At 45.2% G+C, this 22,203-nt stretch overlaps 1 protein-coding gene across 1 annotated transcript in view; it reads left to right on the top strand.

The window, feature by feature from the left end:
• Positions 1 to 22,203, top strand: part of LCT (lactase) — a 217,610-nt gene that overhangs the window by 92,555 nt on the left and 102,852 nt on the right. Inside the window, exon 8 of the mRNA XM_078682454.1 lies at positions 8,797 to 10,356. Within this exon, the coding sequence (XP_078538580.1) occupies positions 8,797 to 10,356 (1,560 nt within the window). The remainder of the gene's footprint in view (positions 1 to 8,796; positions 10,357 to 22,203) is intronic.

Raw genomic sequence — 22,203 nt, 5'->3', positions numbered from 1 at the left:
TGTACGTCAGTCCACTGAATACTACAATCCACTCATGTCTTCTGGATAGTAACACTATAGATGTAGAAGGAGAATTCTATCCAAAATAAAAAAACTCTCCTTCATATTCTGTTTAATTAAAAGTTTGGTAAGAGAGATCATTCATCAACTACTCGTATGGTTCACACAGTAGGCACACAAAGTAAAACCAACAAATATTATAACCAGCTATGTATTTTGGTGCTAATCCATAAATCTTAACATCCATATTAATCAAAAATATATCTTTAATATATATTAGTTACAAATACAAAATATCAACATAAAACATTTTCAGGTAAAAACGATTCATAAAAGTTTGGAAATTTAGAGCAATGGCAGCCACTTTGGGGCATGTTTACAAGCCCCTAACGCCACAGGAACGTCACTTTTTATGACGTTCCTGTGGCGATAAACCCTTCTTCTTATTTACAAGGCAGCTTTAAGGCACTTAACCTGGCTTAACTTTGCCTGTAAATAAGGCCCCATTGCACGCTACACTTAGCATGAAAGAGGAGGGCAATGAGTGTTGTGGTGGGCGTTCCACCGCAACACCCATTGATTTTGAGGATGTCCCCTATTTACACGGGTGTCAAAAAGAGGAAAAATGCCTAATTGTTCCTCGTTTTTGCTGTTTCTATGTGTGCCGCGTTGTGCAGCACACATAGAAACAGCAAATCGCCATGTATGATTGTTCATGTGCAGGAAGGTGTCCCTTCCTGCAAAGAAACAATCATTAAAAAAACCAATTTGCAACTTCTATGTGTGCTGCACAATGCACCACACATAGAAGTAACAAATCGCCATTCTGAATTGTTTATGGCAGGAAGGGACACCTTCCTGCACATCAACAATCGTTCCCTCAATGCAGGCACCCTTGCACTATTGTACAAGGGTGCCTGCATTGGTGCTAGGCAGCTAGATTTAGCACCAGCGCAAGGGGAAACGAAGGGGGGCACCGCATTCTTGTGAATACGTGGCATCCCTGCGTTTTCCCTGCGTGGTGTTAGCAATGCTTGATTAACGCCACACTTTGCCATTCCCTTGTGAATATGCCCCTCTGTGTTTCTGAATTACAATATTGCGAATGATTGTGTTAACCCAAGGCATCACTGAGTCAGGTCATTCACTGCAGAGAACAAGATTTCTTTAGACATGGGGCACCCATCTGCCCTTTTGTGTCCCTCTCTATTGGGATACCGCCCCATGTGATTCATTGAGCAACTTGGAATATGAATTTGTCAACATAATATTCTCAGAAAACCCATAAACAGAGTGACTCCCACTACAACAGAGTTGATGCTCGTTGAAACCTGCCAATTGCTTTCAAAATGGATATACTGAACAAACAGTGGCAGAATATCATGAAGAAAACAGGCATTGAAGGCCATGGGAGTATTTCCTGCTATTCAGAATAGGGAAATGTCCACTGGTGTAAGTGCCCTGAGGTTGCCAGCAGTAGCTGGCCCTCACGAATGTCTGGCCAATGTGTCACAAATCACAAATATTTGTAAACTCCATTTTGCGTGAAAATATATGTACTTAAGAGTTTGCTCAATTCCGGTCACGTTTAGCAACAAAAAAAAAAAAAGCTTTAAACAAGACATGATAGAGTGTGTTCTGAACCTTTTACAGTGAGTTATATTCAACTTATCAGATTTCAGAAGGTCAACAGTGATTCTCACTACATTTGATACATCTGTAAGAGCACCCTGTTGAGGATAAGATAACCGAGAAGTAAAAGACTTATGCATCAAACCATCAGTGACACTGGACAGATAGGCCCAGATTTAAAAAAGGTTTTTACATAGGGTTTGGGTTACTTACCGACCCAGTGCAAAATCCTTTTTGGGATTTCCAAACCAATGATTTGCATTGGTTTGTTACAAAAAGTAACGCAATGCAGTGAAATGCGCTGCCTTTCATTACTTTGACTCAGGGAGGCATTCGATGAGTAGTGCATGGACGTTACCGTGCATTCACCCATGGATTTCGACGCAAATCCATATCTACAATGCCGTGTAGGCATGGGTTTACACCAAAATCCCATACCTTAGGCTGGCATAATTTTTTGTATTTTTCCTCATTATTTCCTCTTTGCATGTATGCTCCCTTCAGCACCACACATACAAAGACGAAAATTAAAACAAGCATTGGAAATGCAATAGGTCTCGCAATAACGCGAGTCTGAACTATTAGCATTGTAAATGATAATGCCCTTTATTTTTGCGTTCTGGTTTTTGGAACATAAATAAAAGGCTTTGTCATTTACAAGGCCTATAGCTTAAATGTGCGTTAAAACGAGACCTATTGCATTGCAATGGTGGTGGTGCTGCTGAGTTTTCTCTGAATCTGCACTCTGAATCTGCACCCACAATCTGCACCCACAATCTGCACCCACAATCTGCACCCACAATCTGCACCCACAATCTGCACTCTGAATCTGCACTCTGAATCTGCACCCACAATCTGCACCCACAATCTGCACCCACAATCTGCACCCACAATCTGCACTCTGAATCTGCACTCTGAATCTGCACTCTGAATCTGCACCCTGAATCTGCACCCTGAATCTGCACCCTGAATCTGCACTCTGAATCTGCACCCACAATCTGCACCCACAATCTGCACCCACAATCTGCACCCACAATCTGCACCCACAATCTGCACCCTGAATCTGCACCCACAATCTGCACCCACAATCTGCACCCACAATCTGCACCCTGAATCTGCACTCACAATCTGCACCCTGAATCTGCACTCTGAATCTGCACTCTGAATCTGCACTCACAATCTGCACTCTGAATCTGCACCCATAATCTACACCCACAATCTGCACCCACAATCTGCACCCACAATCTGCACCCACAATCTGCACCCACAATCTGCTCTGCACCCTGAATCTGCACCCACAATCTGCACCCACAATCTGCACCCACAATCTGCACCCACAATCTGCACCCACAATCTGCACTCTGAATCTGCACTCACAATCTGCCCTCACAATCTGCACCCACAATCTGCACCCACAATCTGCACCCACAATCTGCACTCTGAATCTGCACCCACAATCTGCACCCACAATCTGCACCCACAATCTGCACCCACAATCTGCACCCACAATGTGTGAGTGGCGTTGCGTGTGTGAGTGGCGTTGCGTGTGAGTGGTGTTGCGTGTGTGAGTGGCGTTGCGTGTGTGAGTGGCGTTGCGTGGCTGAGTGGCGTTGCGTGTGTGAGTGGCGTTGCGTGTGTGAGTGGCGTTGCGTGTGTGAGTGGCGTTGCGTGTGTGAGTGGCGTTGCGTGGCTGAGTGGCGTTGCGTGTGTGAGTGGCGTTGCGTGTGTGAGTGGTGTTGCGTGGCTGAGTGGTGTTGCATGTGTGAGTGGCGTTGCGTGTGTGAGTGGCGTTGCGTGGCTGAGTGGCGTTGCGTGTGTGAGTGGTGTTGCGTGTGTGAGTGGCGTTGCGTGTGTGAGTGGCGTTGCGTGTGTGAGTGGCGTTGCGTGTGTGAGTGGCGTTGCGTGGCTGAGTGGCGTTGCGTGTGTGAGTGGCGTTGCGTGTGTGAGTGGCGTTGCGTGTGTGAGTGGCATTGCGTGTGTGAGTGGCATTGCGTGTGTGAGTGGCGTTGCGTGGCTGAGTGGCTTTGCGTGTGTGAGTGGCGTTGCGTGTGTGAGTGGCGTTGCGTGTGTGAGTGGCGTTGCGTGTGTGAGTGGCGTTGCGTGTGTGAGTGGCGTTGCGTGGCTGAGTGGCGTTGCGTGTGTGAGTGGCGTTGCGTGTGTGAGTGGCGTTGCGTGTGTGAGTGGCATTGCGTGTGTGAGTGGCGTTGCGTGTGTGAGTGGCGTTGCGTGGCTGAGTGGCGTTGCATGTGTGAGTGGCGTTGCGTGTGTGAGTGGCGTTGCGTGGCTGAGTGGCGTTGCGTGGCTGAGTGGCGTTGCGTGTGTGAGTGGCGTTGCGTGTGTGAGTGGCGTTGCGTGTGTGTGTGCTGTTGCGTGTGTGAGTGGCGTTGCGTGTGTGAGTGGCATTGCGTGTGTGAGTGGCGTTGCGTGGCTGAGTGGCGTTGCGTGGCTGAGTGGCGTTGCGTGGCTGAGTGGCGTTGCGTGGCTGAGTGGCGTTGCGTGTGTGAGAGTGGCGTTGCGTGTGTGAGAGTGGCGTTGCGTGTGTGAGTGGCGTTGTGTGTGTGAGTGGCGTTGCGTGTGTGAGTGGCGTTGCGTGTGTGAGTGGCGTTGCGTGTGTGAGTGGCGTTGCATGTGTGAGTGGCGTTGCATGTGTGAGTGGCGTTGCGTGTGTGAGTGGCGTTGCGTGTGTGAGTGGCGTTGCGTGTGTGAGTGGCGTTGCATGGATGATAGTGGGCTTGCGTGGGTGTGAGTGGCGTTGCGTGTCTGTAAGTGTTGCTGTGTGGGTGAAAGTGGCACAGAGCCTTTGATATGGCCTGGCGCAGGAGAAATGCTGCTGCTGCTAATTAAATACAAGAGTGGCCGGGAAGCGGCCGGGTAACACAAGTACGGCCGGCCACATAATTAGGGGAGGAGAAGCCGCACAGCACACGCTGGGAGAAGCCCTTTGATGTGCTGTGCGGCCGCGATGCGCGCTCTGTGCTGGGGAAGGGGGGAGGGCCATTAGCCTGACGAAGGGTGGGAGGGACATTGAGGAACAGATGGCCATGAAAGTGTATGGGCCAAAAGCGCGTGTCTGTACGTGCACTCGAAGAAAACGCCACGAAAAAAAGCGGTGGTTTGACAATCAGTTCGAGCACTTGAATTCTCGGCCATTTCCCATTCCTTCGGAATGGTAAAGGACGAGACCTAAAAACTAGAGACCTTATTTTCAAGAAAGTAATGCAGCGCTGTGCTGCAGGCCATTTGGCTGCACCATGCTCCGTTACTTTCAGAGCACAGGGATGCGTTATATTTACAACAATATGACAGATCCCTGTGCTCTCCCTTGTGATGGTGCACAATTGGCTGCCATGCGCCAACACAAGCACCCTTGCACCATGGTGCAAGGGTGACTGCATAGCAGAGATGACAGATTTTGTGCAGGAAGGGGCACCCCCCTGCACAAAAACAATTACAAGAGGTGTTTTCCTCTTTCTATGCGTGCTGCAGAAGGCAGCACCCAAAGAAAGAGGAAAAAATAAGGAGAAATAAAGCTATTTCTCCTTGTTGCACCTCCTTACGCCTCCCCTGGGAGGTGTAGGATTGTGATGCATTCCCAGGAATACAAAACCTTCTAAATCTGGGAATGCAGCAGAATCCATGGGTGTTGCGTGGGATCACCCACAGCACCACCCATGGCACACCCCTTTCACGCAAAGTGTTGAGTGTCATGGGGAAGTGTTTACAAGCACACGAAAAGCCACGCAGGGTGTCTTTACGTGTTCTTGTAAATATAGATCACCAAATTGCGCTGCCGGTGCAGCACAAAAAGTGATGCACTGGCCATGCAAGGGTCTTGTGCAGGAAGGAACCCCTTCTTGCACAAAAACTATGCAGACCTCAACATAGACACCTTTGCACTATGGCGCAAGGGTTCCTGAGTTGGGGCATGGTTGCACATATTGCACCAGTGCATGGAGATACCGGATATCCTACATTTCTTTGTAGATATGATGCAAATCAGCTCCCTCCAGTTCACTTAACGCAGCAAAACACCTTTGTTTGCTGCTCTGCATTGCGTAAACTCTTAGGAAATCTGGGCTTAAGAGTGGGTGTCACACCCCTTGCTGTTATTTTGCTATAACTGTGCCCACGATTACATCACATTGCTGAACACCATAGTCCCTGGGCCTCATTTTCCAATATTTTGCCTGAGGACAGCCCCACAAGCCTTCCTGAAGGGCTGCCCTGCGCCACAAGAAAAGGACAGGAATGCGATATATCTATCAGATATGGCTCATTCATGTCCTCTTTCCGTGTGCTGGCGCTCGATTGGCTGCCATGCGCCCACGCAAGCACCATTGCTCTATGGTTCAAGGGAGTCTGCGTTGTAGGGATGATTGTTTTTGTGCATAAAGGGATACCCTCTTTCTATATGTGCTGCTGAATGCAGCATACATAGAAAGAGGAAAACATTGAACAAATATTGTTATTTTCCCTCGTTGCGCCTCCCCTGTGAAGGTGGAGGCTTTAGATGAATTCCCAGGTTTACAACTTCTTGTCAATCTGGAAATGTTTCAAATAATAATAATAATAATAATAATAATAATAATACCATTTGTATAGCGCCTGGTTACACTAGGAAACAGTGTGTCCCCGTGCTTTAAAACCAATTACTAGAACAGAACCCCAGAGAAAAGAAAAGCTGCTAAAGGAAAGGATGAAGGATCTCAAAATTTAGGAAAAAGGTAGGTTTTCAGTTTGCGCCTGAAGCTTCCTTCAGATGGCTCCATACGGAGCTCAATGGGGAGGTCATTCCACTGTTTGCTGGCCAAATATTTGAATGACCGACCACCCATCCGTGCCCGCTGGATTCTGGGCACCTGAAAGAGCATACGGCCTTGAGATCGTAAATAACGATTAGGGTAGTGCTTGGTAAGTAGTTTTTGAAGATAGACGGGACCTCTCTCGTAAGCAATGCGGTGGGTCATACACATGCTTTTAAATATAATGCGCTCACATATGGGGAGCCAATGGAGTCGCACTAAGGCTTGTTTCCCTGAAGATCTTCTAGAGAGGTTAAGAGCCAATCTAGCTGCTGAGTTTTGAACACATTGAAGCCTATGAAGGCATTTCCTATTCAGACCTAAGTATAACACGTTGCTGTAGTCGAGATGGGGCGCCACCAGAGTATGGATTAACGTTTTCCTGCTGTTAGCAGGAAGCGAGTCCAGGGTCTTGCGCAAGATCTTAAGAATCCCGTAGCATTTACCTGCTATCCCTCTGGTATGGTGATCAAAGGATAGAGTCTCATCCAATTTGACCCATAAATTCTTGACCTGTTCCAATGGTTTAGGAACGGTGCCAAGTTCTTTAGGCCACCATGTCGATGACCAAATGGATGGAGATTTCCCCAACACCAGGAGTTCAGTTTAGTTAGCGTTGAGCCGTAGACAATTTGTATTCATCCATCCCGCTAATCCGCTCAGACAGGCTGTAAAGTTGGCTGAGGCCTTTTCCGGAGGCTGAGACAGTGTCACTACCAGCTGGGTGTCATCAGCATATGACACTATCTCAACCCCGTACGCCACAACCAACTTAGCCAGGGGCGCCATGTAAAGATTAAACAAAGTCGGGCTCAGAATTGAGGCCTGAGGCACCCCGTGTCTGAGCGATCGCACCTCAGATTTAAAAGGTGGACAGTAGACTTGAAATTGCCTATTTGCCAAGAATGTACGCATCCACTCGTGAGCCTGGCCCTCAACGCCAGCCTCGCTAAGATGAGAGAGCAGCAGGGGATGAGAGACGGTGTCAAATGCCGCGCTCAGATCTAATAGGAGGAGCGCGGCTGTCTTCCCCTCATCCACTCTACTCCTTAATAGCTCGGTGGAGAAAAGGAGGGCCGACTCAGTCGAGTGGTGTGCTCTGAATCATGACTGCGAGGGATATAGATGTAGTCCCCTATCCAGGTATTCAGAGAGCTGCTTGTTAACTATCTTTTCCACCACCTTAGCGCAAAAAGGCAGCAGTGATATAGGTCGATAGTTATCGAACTGCGCAGCACTCGGATGAGGTTTTTTCTTTATGGGGATGACCTGCGCTATTTTCCAGTCTTGAGGTATGTGGCTAGTTAAAAAGGACAGTTTTGCAATGTGTCCTATATAAGTCGCCAGAAGCTCGGCTTGATTCCTAAGGACATTAGGGCGGGCCACATCCTTCGGGGAGCCAGATTTAATGCTACAGATAATATTCAGCAACTCCGTGGTATTAGGCACCGCAAACTGATTAAGGCACCCTTTGTTGGTCCTCTCCCTGCTAGTGGAGGTATCCCTAAGGGGTTCTTCCAGTACCTCTGGAAAGGTTTTATATATATATTGTCCACTTTCTGCACAAAGAAATCAGCAATAGCTTCACACATAGCTGTTGAGTGCAGGTCAGGAGCTATAGTTCTCTCCAATGAGGTGAGTTGTTTGTAGATAACAAAGAGTTCTTTAGTAGAGTTCTCTGCCAATTCAATTCTGTTCTTTAAGAAGTCGCGTTTGGTAGATCTAATCAGTTTATGATAACTCTTTATACTCTTTTTATAATTGATTCTGGCCGAGTCATCATATTTACTGCGCCAAATGCGCTCCAGCTTTTTACATTCCGTTTTACATGCTTTTAAATCAGCATTGTCGCGGGTGTCTCGTGGGAAGGCCCACCGTAGCGCCCAAGGACCGCCATCCCGTTGTAGTGTGAGGCAACACAGCAACTTGCACTGCGTTGCCTCACTCCATATCTACAAGGGCATGAAAAGCCACACAGGGTGACTGTACATGGCCTTGTAGATATGGCTAAACCCTATGCGCCACTGGAACATCACTAAAAGTGAACTTCCGGTGACGCACAGGGTTTGTAAATGAGCCCCTCTGTATTTTTAGTCAAACTCTCAACACTCACAGGCTGTTGATCTTCATTATACTTTGCAGTCTGTGATTTCTCCTTTCAATGCAGGGAATAGCTTACAGAACCTCTCTGCATCTGTATTTAACCTTGACTACGAGCTTTGTGTACAAGAGAAACTAGCCATCATAAATGAGACTGCAGCCCAATGGAAGGATACATAGCTCTTACATTCTCTGTTCATGGTGATGTGAAATGTGGCTGTATATCTACATTTGTTCACATATCTCTTCTGTCTCTTCACAGCTATCAGAACAGACGGAGTTTCCGTGGAGTCCTACATTATCTGGTCACTCCTTGACGGCTTTGAAGGCCCACCGGGATACAGCCAAAGATTCGGATTGCACTACGTCAACTTTGAAGATGCCAACAGAGAAAGGACACCAAAGGAGTCAGCATACTTCCTCTCTAAACTGATTGAAACACATGGTTTCGCGAAACATCGCGACAACACAATTGTCCAGCCTCTAAAATATACTGCGTCTTTATCAAAAAGTGAAGGATTACCGGCATCTGCAGTTCCTTCGAAATCTAAGATTGTGTGGGAAATGTTTTCTAGGCAAACAGCTTTTGAGAGGGACATGTACTACTATGGCACTGTTCCTGAAGATTTTAAATGGGGAGTGTCCACGTCCGCCTATCAGATCGAAGGTGGCTGGAATGCCGATGGCAAAGGGCTCAGCACTTGGGATGTATTCACTCACAAACCTGGAAATATTAACAATAATGATACTGGAGACATAGCTTGTGACAGCTACAACAAACTGGAGGCCGACCTTTATATGCTCAAAGCTTTAAGGGCAAAGAGCTATCGATTCTCCTTGTCTTGGTCTCGAATATTTCCTTCTGGTACAAGAGACTCAGTCAATGCACTTGGAGTTCAGTATTACAACCGGCTTATTGATGGCTTATTGGCAGCCAACATCACTGCAATGGTAACTCTCCACCATTTTGATCTACCTCAAGCACTCCAGGATTTTGGTGGTTGGGAGAATGACTCACTGATTGAAGCATTTGACAATTTTGCTGATTTCTGCTTCCAGACATTTGGAGACCGTGTGAAGTTCTGGATGACTTTTAACCAACCCCACAGCATCGCAACAGCAGGCTATGGTGTTGGTGTAATTCCGCCAAATGTGAAAGATGACCCTGGCTATGCCCCATATAGGATTGCACACAAGCTGCTTAAAGCACATGCTAGAGTCTACCATACTTATGACCAAAAGTATAGACAGAGCCAGGGAGGGGTCATTTCGATAAGCCTCAACACAGACTGGGTGGAACCTAAAGCCCCGGAAGAAGCAAGAGATGTGCAAGCAGCTGACCGATACCTTCAGTTCAACTTGGGATGGTTTGCGCACCCTATTTTCAAAAATGGCGACTATCCTGAAGCTATGAAATTACAATTGGCTGCAAAGAGTGACCTTCAAGGCTTAGCAGCCTCTAGACTGCCCATGTTTACAGAAGAAGAGAAAGCTTACATCAAGGGAACTGCTGATGTATTTTGCTTCAATTCATATGCCACCAAAATTGTTCGGCATAAGACCAACAAATTGAAGCCTGTGACCTTCGAGGAAGATATGGACCTATCTCTAGAGGTCAATCCAACCTGGCCATCTTCAGCAGTTGATGTGCACAAGCCTGTGGCCTGGGGACTAAGGAGGCTGCTTAACTGGATCAAAGAAGAGTATGGCGAGGTGCCAATTTACATTACAGAAAACGGTGTGGCAACAGATAACAAGCCGGACTATGAAGATATGAGTAGGATATTATATTACAAAACCTACATTAATGAAGTTTTGAAAGGTAAGGCTCTCGAAACATTTACCAAACATTTCCTTATCTCAATATATATATATATATATATATATATATTTTAAAGTATAAATGCAAGCACACCAACAGAAACATGTGTTAAATGCAAGTCAACAGACCAGCATGTAGAACGAATTATTATATAAAAAGAAATGCCATACTGATCACATGAAAAATTACAGTAATGAGTACCAAAAGTACAAACTAGCATGATCATCTAGTAAGGACATAGCAAATAAAAATAATGTTTTAAATATTGAAAAAAAGACAAATTCAAATTTCTATTAAATGCTCAGAGGAAAAACCCAACAGAGAGCGCATGCATGAAAGGTACATGAGAGGTAGAGTTGTGAGGAGCACAAATGATTTATAGCGCAATACAGTTGGTCACACTTTGGAAGTAATTTCAGAGTATCTCTTCATAGAGATAATCGGTGGGGGAATCCATAAATATAATCTTTGTTGTGGGCTCAGCACTAATGATCTATACAGGTTTTGAAGTAGAATGAGAAAGACTTGCAGTGGTTGCTGCTTGAACACAATTAGACCGGAAGCATACCCCGCTCCCTGCAACACCCAGAGCAGTTGTGATAGATGCCTCATCACTGGGTTGGGGACGTTAACTCGGAGAGGTGGAGATCAAAGGACACTGATCTCCGGTGGAGGCTCACCTTCATATCATCCTGCTGGAGTTGCAAGCAGCTCGCTTGGCATTGAAGGCGTTCCTCCCGGCCATCGAAGGAGAACGGGACAGGTTCTCACAGACAACAAGTTTACTAGTTTTACATAGGGGCCAGCATCCTCTTCCTGTCGATATAAAAATGCCCAATTTTGGCAGGTGTGTACGCCAGTGGGATTTAGACCCTTATTACCCCAGTCATGGGTAAATTGAAGGCGAAGTAGTAGTGTCTTCCCATTTAGTAGTAAATAAAGGTAGTTTCCGTTTGTTGTTTGACTTTCACTTTTTATTTAGGAGTGAATGATTCCATGTCCAGAAAGTAGGGTGTGCCATTTGATTTGTGATATAAAGTTAAAGAACATCCTACACATGTTTCGCCCCTTCAGGCTGAAATGCCTAGGGCTTTCTCAAGGCTGTGAAGATCGAAAAGACAATAAGGTAAGGAGATCAAAATGAGAAGGTGGGAGCTTTTTATGAATCTGGAAGAAAACGGAAACCTAGACATTTGGTGAATGGTGTGAGGAAGTAAGACAGAGACGTAATGGTACATTTTACTCTGGAGAAATGCGTGTTCGGAATTTACACAGAAATAGGTGCCTCAGCTATTGGGCAAAGGTATTCTACATCCAGGCATAAATAAGATGGATCCCAGACATGTGATTAGTCAAGTTACAACGTGAAATTTAGGTTAGCGTTGCCAGGAATAGTCTTATGATCATTGTTGGAAAGTCATCCATTTTGCCATGATCACGCCCATTTTTTGACTGATACTGGTGGTTATTGACTCTGAAAGTGCCTTGGGCTCTGTTAACCAGGCCCAAGGCAAGTGCTCTGTCCTCTACAGGTATATGGTAATTGGTATAATTATAATTGACAAAGGCAACCTACCTGTAAGTCCCTAGTATATGGTAGGGCTTGTAGGGAGACTACAGTGGACTTAATGCACTTAAGTGTGCACTGCTGCAGTGTTTGGTGTCATTTTAAGACCAGGTCTGCCTGCTATGTCCCTATTCGACTTTGGAATTAAAAGTACTTCCAAAGCCCAAAACTCCTTTTTTATTATGCTTAAGTCGCTCCTAAGGTCTTTCCTAGGTGCCTCAAAGGTAGGGTGCAATGTTCTAAAAAGCAGCGCCAATATGAAATATGTTTTATATTCCCTAGTAAGGAGAAATAGCTAAAGTTGTTTTTCCCTACTGTAGTACTCTAGCCCAATAGGTGAACATGGGAAGGTTTTATTAAACGTAATAAAGTCTAACTTTTGATTGGAGATAGCTAGATATGTCATTCAACGTATCAAAATAATGGTTACAATAAATCCAACAACTTGTAAAGGTCGGCGTCATTATAAGTATTATCGGAAAGTAGCTTTAAAATTTGGTATTCTAAAGTTACCTAAAGCAGACCTGTAGCAGCCTCTTCTGATTGTGCAGCCTTTTACAGCCTGAGCCAAGCTGCTACCTGAGTAGGTGTGAAGAGACCTGGGGCTGCAAAAATACAGTCATGGTGGGATGAGATTTGCTTCCTATCGAAGATAGGGCAGGGTTCTGCAGAGATGAGCTGAACTTCAAAGGTAGGAGAACAGATGCCATAGGTCCCAGGCCACCCCCACTTCCTAGATCCCCTGCCAGATGGGAGCCCCCCATATTAGATTAGGAGAGGGTCTGGAAGAAGAGTGTAGTCAGATGTTAGCCACAGCTCTGGGTTGGGTTACACAAACACACACACAAAGGATGGCATTTTTCCTTTTTGATTTTTGGTAGAACAGTGCATTCTGGGTCACAAATATGGCACACTTTGCAGGAAGCTGTCATAGCAGAGGGAGATAGCTTTACCCCCATTAGTTAGGGTGCCCCCCTCCTGCCAGCCCAGAATAGAGGATAAATATGGGGGAGGTGCAGAAGCTCCTCAGATCACTGCCTGGAACATCAGAAGAAGAAGGGCTGCCCTACTAGACCCTTGGATGGCACCACAGAAGGCTTGCACTCAGAAGGACTTCACCTGCTGTACTCACAGTACTCCACAAAGAGAAGGCTGTGTCTGACTCTAAAGAAAAGGAGTGGACTACCTGATCAGCAACAGGTACAACATATCTGGAAGAAGTCATCTACTAAGACAAAGAGAGGTTTGCCCTAGCAGACCAGTTGCAACAAGATTTCTCCCGGACTGTGCAGGTACAATGTGGGAAATTGAGTCCTAGCCCGAAAGAGGCAATCCAGAGTCTCTGATCTCTTGGTTGATGCTACTGGACCCTTATTTTCCCCAAAGGGACTCAGAACCAACAAGATCTCAATGTTTGCAAATTTTTTGCAAAGTTTCACTTAAATGCACCAGGAGGAGACCGACTGACGTCTCAAGTCAAGCTGCCGTCATCAACTCAGGAATTGGACTGACTGTGCTGGTTTGTTCTTCTGAAAGCTCCTGAGCTCCTTACCTTCAATGTCGAGGAAAAAGACTTCCAGATACTCACTGAGGCATTGCGATGCAGCAGGCTACCATTGTTAAATCGGATGCCGTATCTGAGGAACCTGAGGGCTCGTCGTCAACGAAAAAGTTCCATGAAATAGACCAACTCCAAAGGTACATTTTTATCTGGGCCTTTGTCTCTGCTTATCCGATCCTTGTTCCAGTGCGGTCAGCCTAAAATGTTGACTCTATTCCCAGTCCAGCATTACCAAATAGCTGTGAATGGCGCTTTAAGCTTCTGAGAGCTAGAATGCACAATTCTTTATTTGAATCTTCAAAAATCATAACTTCGGTTCCCTACATTTGACAATTGTCATTGTAGTGCCATTTCAATAATAAACTTTTTCTCTATTTTTATGAATTGGAATTGTATTTTTATTCTGCTGTGTCCTTACTTCTGGACTGTTATTGTGGTATTAAATGCTTCACACATACCTAACTCCTAAGTTAAGCCTGACTGCTCGTTTGCTAAACTTCCAACGGTAGAGTAAAGATTCATTTATTGAGAACTGATTTGGACTGGACTTATTAGTGATTGTGGTATTATTACTAGTTGAGGGTGAATACCCCCACCTACTAATAACCCACTTTCCAACAATCATTATTTGTGTTCAACTGCAGAACACATGTAATGACATATAGGATGTGAATATGTTTCTTAAAAGTCCACGAAGACTTGATTATACCGGCAGCTAGCTTTGGTGCTTATACAAAGAATACCATGCTCATGAAGTAGAGCAGTTAAGCAAACATAAGGTGTTGACATCAGAAGTATCAGGAGTTCATTTTGAATTTTGGATAGCAATCTATAAAAGATAAATTAAAGAGTGTATACAGGTTCTGCCTCACACTGTAGAAAAGCAGATTGCAACTCATGAGAAGTGCCATTTGTTTTTGATATTGAACCTTATACTTTTTCAATCTCACCTGTAAGTGTCCCTAGTGAAGTCTCACCCACTGTAAACTTCAGTTAAAAAATGTTTTGGATTGTACTCACCTTTGCTCTCCTTTTAAAAGTAAGAGCTTATGAAGGAACACTTGAACACCTATGTACACACTTATGCAGTGTCAGTAAGGAAGACTGTTGTCGCACTCAGTGTGACTTCTACACACAGGGAGCAATGTGGCAGATGGATCCCAAGTCTTTAGTTATGGACTGTTTCAGCCTCATAATTTAACTGGGAATCCAAAAAGAAAAGGGCCCCTTTCTTTTTAGGTGAAACGTAAAATCGGTAATGTTTAACTGTGAGTACTCTACTATGTGCTAAAAATCAACTTTTGATTGGCACAACTTTAGAAAAAGATTGGCATGTACATTATGAATAATCTCAGGGTTCAGAATGCACATCCTACATTTTGTACTGTATGTACTTAATTTATTGTTAAACATATTTCTCTGAGCCAGCCTTAGTGTACTTCAGGCTTCGAGTTACCCTGCTGGGCTAAGTCAATCAGTCTGTTGGCTATTTGGCAGTTCATAGCTCTCCCTGAACAATGAACCCACCATGGGGGTAGCCTTCTCCTGGGACAGAAGGTGGTGGCGTAGAAATCTCTGGAAAGTAATTAGATGCCTCGCTGTGTCAATCACTGGCAGGGTCATTCACATCGGCCAAAGAGAGAGGAGGAATTGGACTCCTTAATGGAGTTTCTTTGACGTCTTGTAGGGAGCAAGCCAAATCTGACTGAGAAGAGTTTGGTTCAAATGAGCATCTTGCTTCAAAATGCCATCCTGAATCTTCCTCGTGTGTTGTTCTGGGGTTTGGACAGCCAAAGGGCTGCTCGCTGGAAGTGGAAGTAAGGGGGAGGGTGATGGGGGAACTCCAGATTGATTAGGGACTCTTACCTTTTATAACTCTCGATAGCTCTCCAGTACTATTTAAAAACCCTGTACAGAAAATAACTATTGCGAAAAAGAGGACCTTGTCTAGATTTTGGGTTATGTGTGGAGAATGCATGTTGGACTTAACTCCAAAGCTAGAGGCACAAGTGCCCCACCCCTGCATAGTTGCCAGTAGAGGGCAGATTTGCTGGGGATACTGAAGAAATGGGAACCTCTGGACTTCTTTAAACTGATCCTGGCAATGGATGCCCAATGAGTGAGAAATGAAATGAAATGAGGGTTTTTGTAGAGCGTGTGTATGCCGTGGCGTCTTAGCGCTTAACTATCCAAAATACAGAGTAAGTAGAAATACAGCTAGTTTTGTACAGCTAAAACAGCCAGGTTTTGAGGTCCCTCCTAAACTGAAGTAGATTATTTTGGGTTCTAAGATGCAGGGGCATAGAGTTCCATAGCTTCGGAGCTAAAAATCGGAAGCTTCTACCGCCCCACTTCAGCGTCTTTATCCTTGGAACTATAAGTAAGGATGTCGAGGCGGAGCGGAGAACTCTCTGTGGAGCATAACGCTCAACATATTGTCTGATCTGTCCTGGTCCTTTTTCATGCAATGCCTTATGTAAGATACACAAGGATTAAAATTGGATCCTAGGGAGCCAGTGCAGCTGTTCTCGAATTGCATGACTAATGGAGATGAATTTGGGTAGATTCAGTAGTAGTCGCGCAGCTGCATTCTGTAGAGTCTGCAGTTTATGTGTCAAACTTTTTTTGGCTCCAGTTGAAGTAATCGATTTTCGACAAAATCCGAGCTGTGACTAGCCTTTTCCTGAGGGGCATAGGGATGAAAGTTAGGATTTTCCTAAGAATTTTCAGGGTATAGAAACAGGAAGAGGTAATGCTGTTGACCTGGTCTGATAGGGAAAGATGATCGTCAATTAGGACTCCGAGATTTTTTACCATTTTTACGGGTTGAGGGCAAGATCCCTCTGTATCAGGCCACCAAGAGGAGTTCCAAAGTGAAGAGTCCCTGCCAAACGTTACTACCTCAGTCTTCCCGGTGTTCAACTTTAAGCAATTGCTTTGCATCCAATTGATAATATGGCTCAAGTTCAAGAAGTCTTTATTCGATTAGTTCATCATAAAAGACATAAAATACAATATATACATACATGTAAAACAGTTAAAAAACAAGTATTAAATCATTTATAACTAATCAGCTTCTTGTACATGTATACAAACATTTTATAAAAAGGTTTTAATACAACCATAAATCAATTTGAAACGAGTATGTAATTCAGTTGAAACTAATCAATTTCTTAAACCAATATGTTAAATTCTACATAAGGGCTCTAATGCAACCATAGGTCAGGCGGTTACCAAGAACTAGGCTGCCACCATTTGAGTACCTTTAATAAGCCTGCTTCTAAGCACCCAAGCCCAACCTAAGAATTTGGCAACCCCAACAACAATAAGGGAATCTAGGCTAGTTCTTAACAGTCTAGTTGCTTCCACAGCCAATCGGGTACCCAAATGTCTACAGACCGGTCTAAGCCATTTGGCTCTTGGAGCAGAATATAGAGGGCATACATACAAAAAATGATTCAGGCTCTCCCCAGTACCATAACACTTGGGACAAAACCCCGTCCTTTCAGTTCCCCACTTTTTAGTAAACTCCCCAAGGGGAAGCGAGCCGCATCTGAATTGAAAAAATAATTTGCGGTCCAGGGGTTTAGTTATAGTGTCCCAATACCCTTCTAACTTGGGCACATCCTTATGTACAATAAACAAGCCGGTGAGGCTGCTGGTGCTTGATTTCAGGTACATATTAAGAGTCACCCAGTCCCAATAACATTTTTTAAGGTCCCTTTTAGAAGGGAAAGTGGCTGACTCAGGTGAGGACCACAAGATGCCAAGACCCAGTGCAAATAAAGTAGCCTTAAGGTCTCTGAACCAACCAATATTCATGGCACCAAGACTATTTTTAACCTCCTGACATGCTTCAGCATAATAGTGGAGTTCAGGTGTTGTCCACAAACGACGCCAGAATGCCAATGGACGAAGTCTTGCTTGGTCCACCACCGAGTGGCACCCAAGATCATAAAGAAGAGGAGTTAAAGGGGTCGACTGCGGTAGGCCTGTAGACATTCTTAGGAATTTATTTTGGGCTTGTGTTAATGGATTCAGATTACTGCCACCCCATAGTTCCGCACCATAGAGGACTGCTGATAATACCTTCCCACCATAGATCTTCATAAGCGGGGACATTGGCCTCGTAAATGAGCCTTTATGCTCCTTAATCAGCGCCCCGCCCAACTGTTGGTGTTTCAAAGTCATGAGCTCAATCTGATGGGTCCAGCTCAACGTGTCGCTAAAGGTAACACCCAGGTAGGTGAAGTGCTTTGTTTGCTCCAGGGGGATATCCCCCATGGAGACCCTGGCGTTTATTTGCTTGTGCCCCCTCAAAACCATAAATTTGGTTTTCGACACGTTCACCTCCAGCTCATGGTCGCTGCAGAAACTCTCGAACCTTGTCAGAGCCTTTTGCAGACCCTGTCTGGTTCGTGAAATCAGGAGAGTATCGTCTGCGAACATGAGCAGGGGGATTCGCAGGCCGGCCAGACTTGGGGCATCCGTGGAGAAGTTATCAAAGTATTTGGTAACCCCGTTGATATATAGGGAGAACAGGGTAGGGGCCATGACACAGCCTTGCCTGACACCCTTGTCCACTGGAAAATTTTCCGTCACCTCTCCCGGCTTTCCCCAGCGCACATACGCAAAGGTCTGGGCGTGAAGATTCACTATGAGGCGTACCAATATAGGGGGCATACCCATATCCAATAGGGAGTTCCATAAACCTGCCCTCGGGACCAGGTCAAATGCTGACCTAAGATCCACGAAGGCCGCATACAGGTTGCCTTTCCCCAAGGTAACAGTCTTCCAGTGCAAAAGCATAAAACGAAATGCCTGATCCAAAGTGCTCACATGGGAACGGAACCCTGCTTGAAGAGGGGTGAGGATATCATACTCCTCTATCCATGCCTGGATCCTAGTGAGCAAAAGACGGGTAATAATCTTCTGTACCACGTCTATTAAGCTGATCGGCCGGTAGTTGGAAGGAACCGACCGATAGCCCTTCTTAAAGATAGGCAATATTTCGGCACCAGCCCAGGAGTCGGGTACTCTGGCGTCCGCTGCCAATGCATTAACCAAGCGCACCAGGTATGGAACCCAAAGGTCATGATCCTCCAAAAAAATATCCGCAGGGATACAGTCTGGACCAGGCGCTTTGCCCCTAGGGATAGCTCTCAAAACTGCTTCAACTTCCTTAGCCGAAAACACAAGAGTGTCAAAGGATAATGGCCATCTTATAGAAACATACGCTGTGTTACAACATCTAAATTGTTCCACAAAATGAGACACCCATTTTTGTGGTTCCACAGAAGCAGGGCTTGGGCGATCGTCCTGTGAGTTACCCCACCTAAGAAGGTGCCAGAACTGCTGTAAGTTCCTACTCCCACAAGCCTCAGATAGCGATGTCCATCGCTCATTATCCCAATCAGCTTTGGCATGGCGCTTTGCTTCGTTAAAAGCTTTCCTACTTACTTTAATTAGGGCATGGTTTTTTGATTTTAGAGCCTTAAACAGATCTGCATGAGACTTTCTGCAGACTTCGTTAAACCAGTTTAATGGTTTCTTACCCTTCCCTCTCCCTTTATTTGCAACATATTTAACAAAAAAAGATTTTAGGGATAAAAACAAGCTGGCATGAATAGCTGCAAAATCTAAATTCTGTGCATCACACTTATCAGTTTCTGCCAGGGAGTTTGAGACCAGAGCTCTGATCTTATTGCGAGCTTCCACGTCTACCGAGACCTTTGGCCATCGTACCCTCCTCATATCATTTGAAAGTACTACCGCCTCCTGTACAGGATTAGGGTGTCGTGCAACCAACCCGTGGAAACTAAAGTCCTTCAGTTCTGCCACCAAGGGATCATGGTCACTTTCTTGGCGCGGTTTAACAGCCATATCCAAAACCACCGGCCACATTGTTATGTCAACTAAAATGTAGTCAATACGACTACTGTGTCTACCGTTAAAAAAGGTATAATTACCCAACCTATCCGAGCTAGTCCGACCATTGAGTGCTCGAAGCCCCCAGTTCAGACAAAGACCTTTAATATAAGAAGCTGCTTGAGACCATTTGTTTATCGGGGGTAATTCAAGTTGTGGAATACCCCAGATCTCGTCCTCTGCATTTGTTAACAGGCCATCATCATTACTTAATGGTTCAAAGCAGGTATTAAGGTCACCCATAAGCACTACATGACCCGAATTTACATTAGAACATAAAAACTCATCCAAGCAAGTAAGGGTATGTGCGACTCTGCCACCCGTCATTCCCCTAGCATAAACATTGATCAACAATATGTCCAGTCCACTGCATGTTCGTATGCTAACTATCAATAAATCTAAACAATCAATAAAAATTTCATTGACAGTTACACCAGCGGCTTGACGAACCCATATTGTGAGGCCACCCATAGCCCGACCTCTTAGGCCTTTAATCGCGGGTTTATAAAAATTCAGAAAACCATGGAGATACACTGGGGGGATTGCCCAAGTCTCCTGAAAACACCAAATATCTCCTAATGAGATAAACTCAACCCAATCAGGGATACAAATTCGAGATTCTAACCCTGCAATGTTCCAACAACCCATAACAGTACCCTTATTGTACATTTGTTCACATAGGTTAGTATTCTCAGAAACGTGGGGAACATTAGACAGGGGGGGAGATTCTTCATGGCCAGGAGCAACCAAGCTCATACCCAACAACGTCAACCCTGCAGACCCAACTTTAGGACATGGGAGTTGGTTTGTACCCACTATAGTAACACTCAATGTGGGTAGAGGGGATAATAACAAATCCAAAGTACCCATCTCCACTCCATTAGACATGCCCCCCTCCATGTAGTTACATGGGTGCTCAACAGAGCTTCCAGGAGGATTGGATGAATTAAAATGAACCGCCCCCCCTCCTAAGTGATCCGGATAAGAACCATCATCCCTTATTGCCAATACTGGTCAATCATTTGATGATAACCCTGATAAGGGGTCATAAAGGTTCCTCAGCGGTATATTCCAGTGGTCTTTAGGGTTAAAGCTAGTTGGATTTTGATATACTGGAAAGAGGTTATGGGGTTGCTGGACCTGCGGAAAGACATGGTTGAAAGGAACTATGGGATACAGAGGATAGTTTGTGACAGAGTTATTAGGTATAACTGGAGGGCCGGGAGGTTGAAATTTAATTTTAGCCCAACCCGGTGTTTGCGGGGGACAATTATATGTAGATTGGGCGTAGGAACGATACCGTTCCTCAGGATTAATTTGAGGACCATAAAAGTTAGGTGTAAAGTTGGACCATTTGAGGAGACTTTTGGTGTTAGAAACATGGGGTCGTTCAGTTTGATTGATCAGGGTCTCAGGATATAAATAACTAAGATTCCTAGTAGAGACCCCTCCCTCTTGTTTCCCTACAAACCAATCTGAAATGTAAGAGATTACTCTGTTGTCCCTAAAGTTAATGATAACTATATCACCCTCTATATCCTTTGGGCGTACCCCCACCCATTGGCATCTTCTGACCGTGACAATGTCCCCGTTGAGATGTGCAGGAAGGGGTCTATTTGTCTTTAGCCAAAAGATGACTTTATTTTTTAAACTTTCATTGTTTTCCCGATCCCCTTCCAAGACAGGTGGCACACCAGTCATTACAATAACAAAATTCATAGAGTCCGGCGGCAAATCCACATTTTGCCTCCTTGATGGGGGTTTGTGGAGGTTACCAGTAGAAGAAGCCAGTGTGCCCTCCCCTTTCCTTAGTTGTTTCACAGTTCCCTGTGGCGGGAGTTTACTAACAGCTGCCCTGGGATTCGCATTGGCCGTGCTGGCTGGTCTTGGGGGTTTAGCAGCCACAGCCGGCACTTTAATTGGAATGGTGACTGCATTAGTGACACTATTAGGATTTTTACTGGTATTAGTAATAAGGATACCTGTCATGGGTTTAGTAGGTTGGGCGGTGATAGGAACACCCTTGCCCTTAACAGAGGTGGAAGGCTGTATTAACTCAGAGGTCACCAGGAGGCGATCCAATTTTTCACTCACAACCCTAACACGCTCCAGCAAAGGTAACATGTAAGACTTGATGAGCTTCTCAATGATGACACAAGACGCCTCACTAAGTCCATCAAGGGCCAAATCCGGAATAGGGAAGGTTTGTATTTCTGGCGTCGGTAACTCTACAAGATAAGGGATTGGTTGATCTGGGCTTACACTTGGAGGCGGTGTAATTACAGTTCGACAATTTTGGCCTTTCCTTTTTACCCCACCCTTTCTCCTTCTTTTCCTTGGAGGGGAACTCACCACCCTCTTAACATGATCAGGCCCAATAACAACACCGCCCACACACTTCAGGGGTATGTTCTCACTGGGTTCAATACAGACCAGTGAGGGGTTGGGCAGCGTGGGGCAGGGCCCCCTATCCTTAGGTTGGCTATCTAAAATATTAGCATCCGCAAAGCTTGAGTGATCAATAGGAATACAAAGTAACTGGTCACCACTAGTTGCACTAGCACATGGTGGCGAGATAATAGGAAACCTAAATATGCTGGGAATTTGATTAATATCAGTACCATCATCCTCAATCGAGCTCAGCTCCCGGGCGTCCGTGGCCTGAGTAAGATTTGAGTCTGATGGGAGAGGCAATTGGCTTCTCTTCAGTTGCTCTATTGAGCGTCGTCGCACAGCTCTTCTTTCGGCAAGGAGGAGATCCCTGTCAACGTCCTTGGATGTTTTTTTTAAA

The sequence above is a fragment of the Lissotriton helveticus genome, chromosome 3_1 (assembly GCF_964261635.1).
Source record: "Lissotriton helveticus chromosome 3_1, aLisHel1.1, whole genome shotgun sequence".
Classification (NCBI taxonomy): domain Eukaryota; kingdom Metazoa; phylum Chordata; class Amphibia; order Caudata; family Salamandridae; genus Lissotriton; species Lissotriton helveticus.
This window is presented reverse-complemented; position numbering and strand designations above follow the sequence as displayed.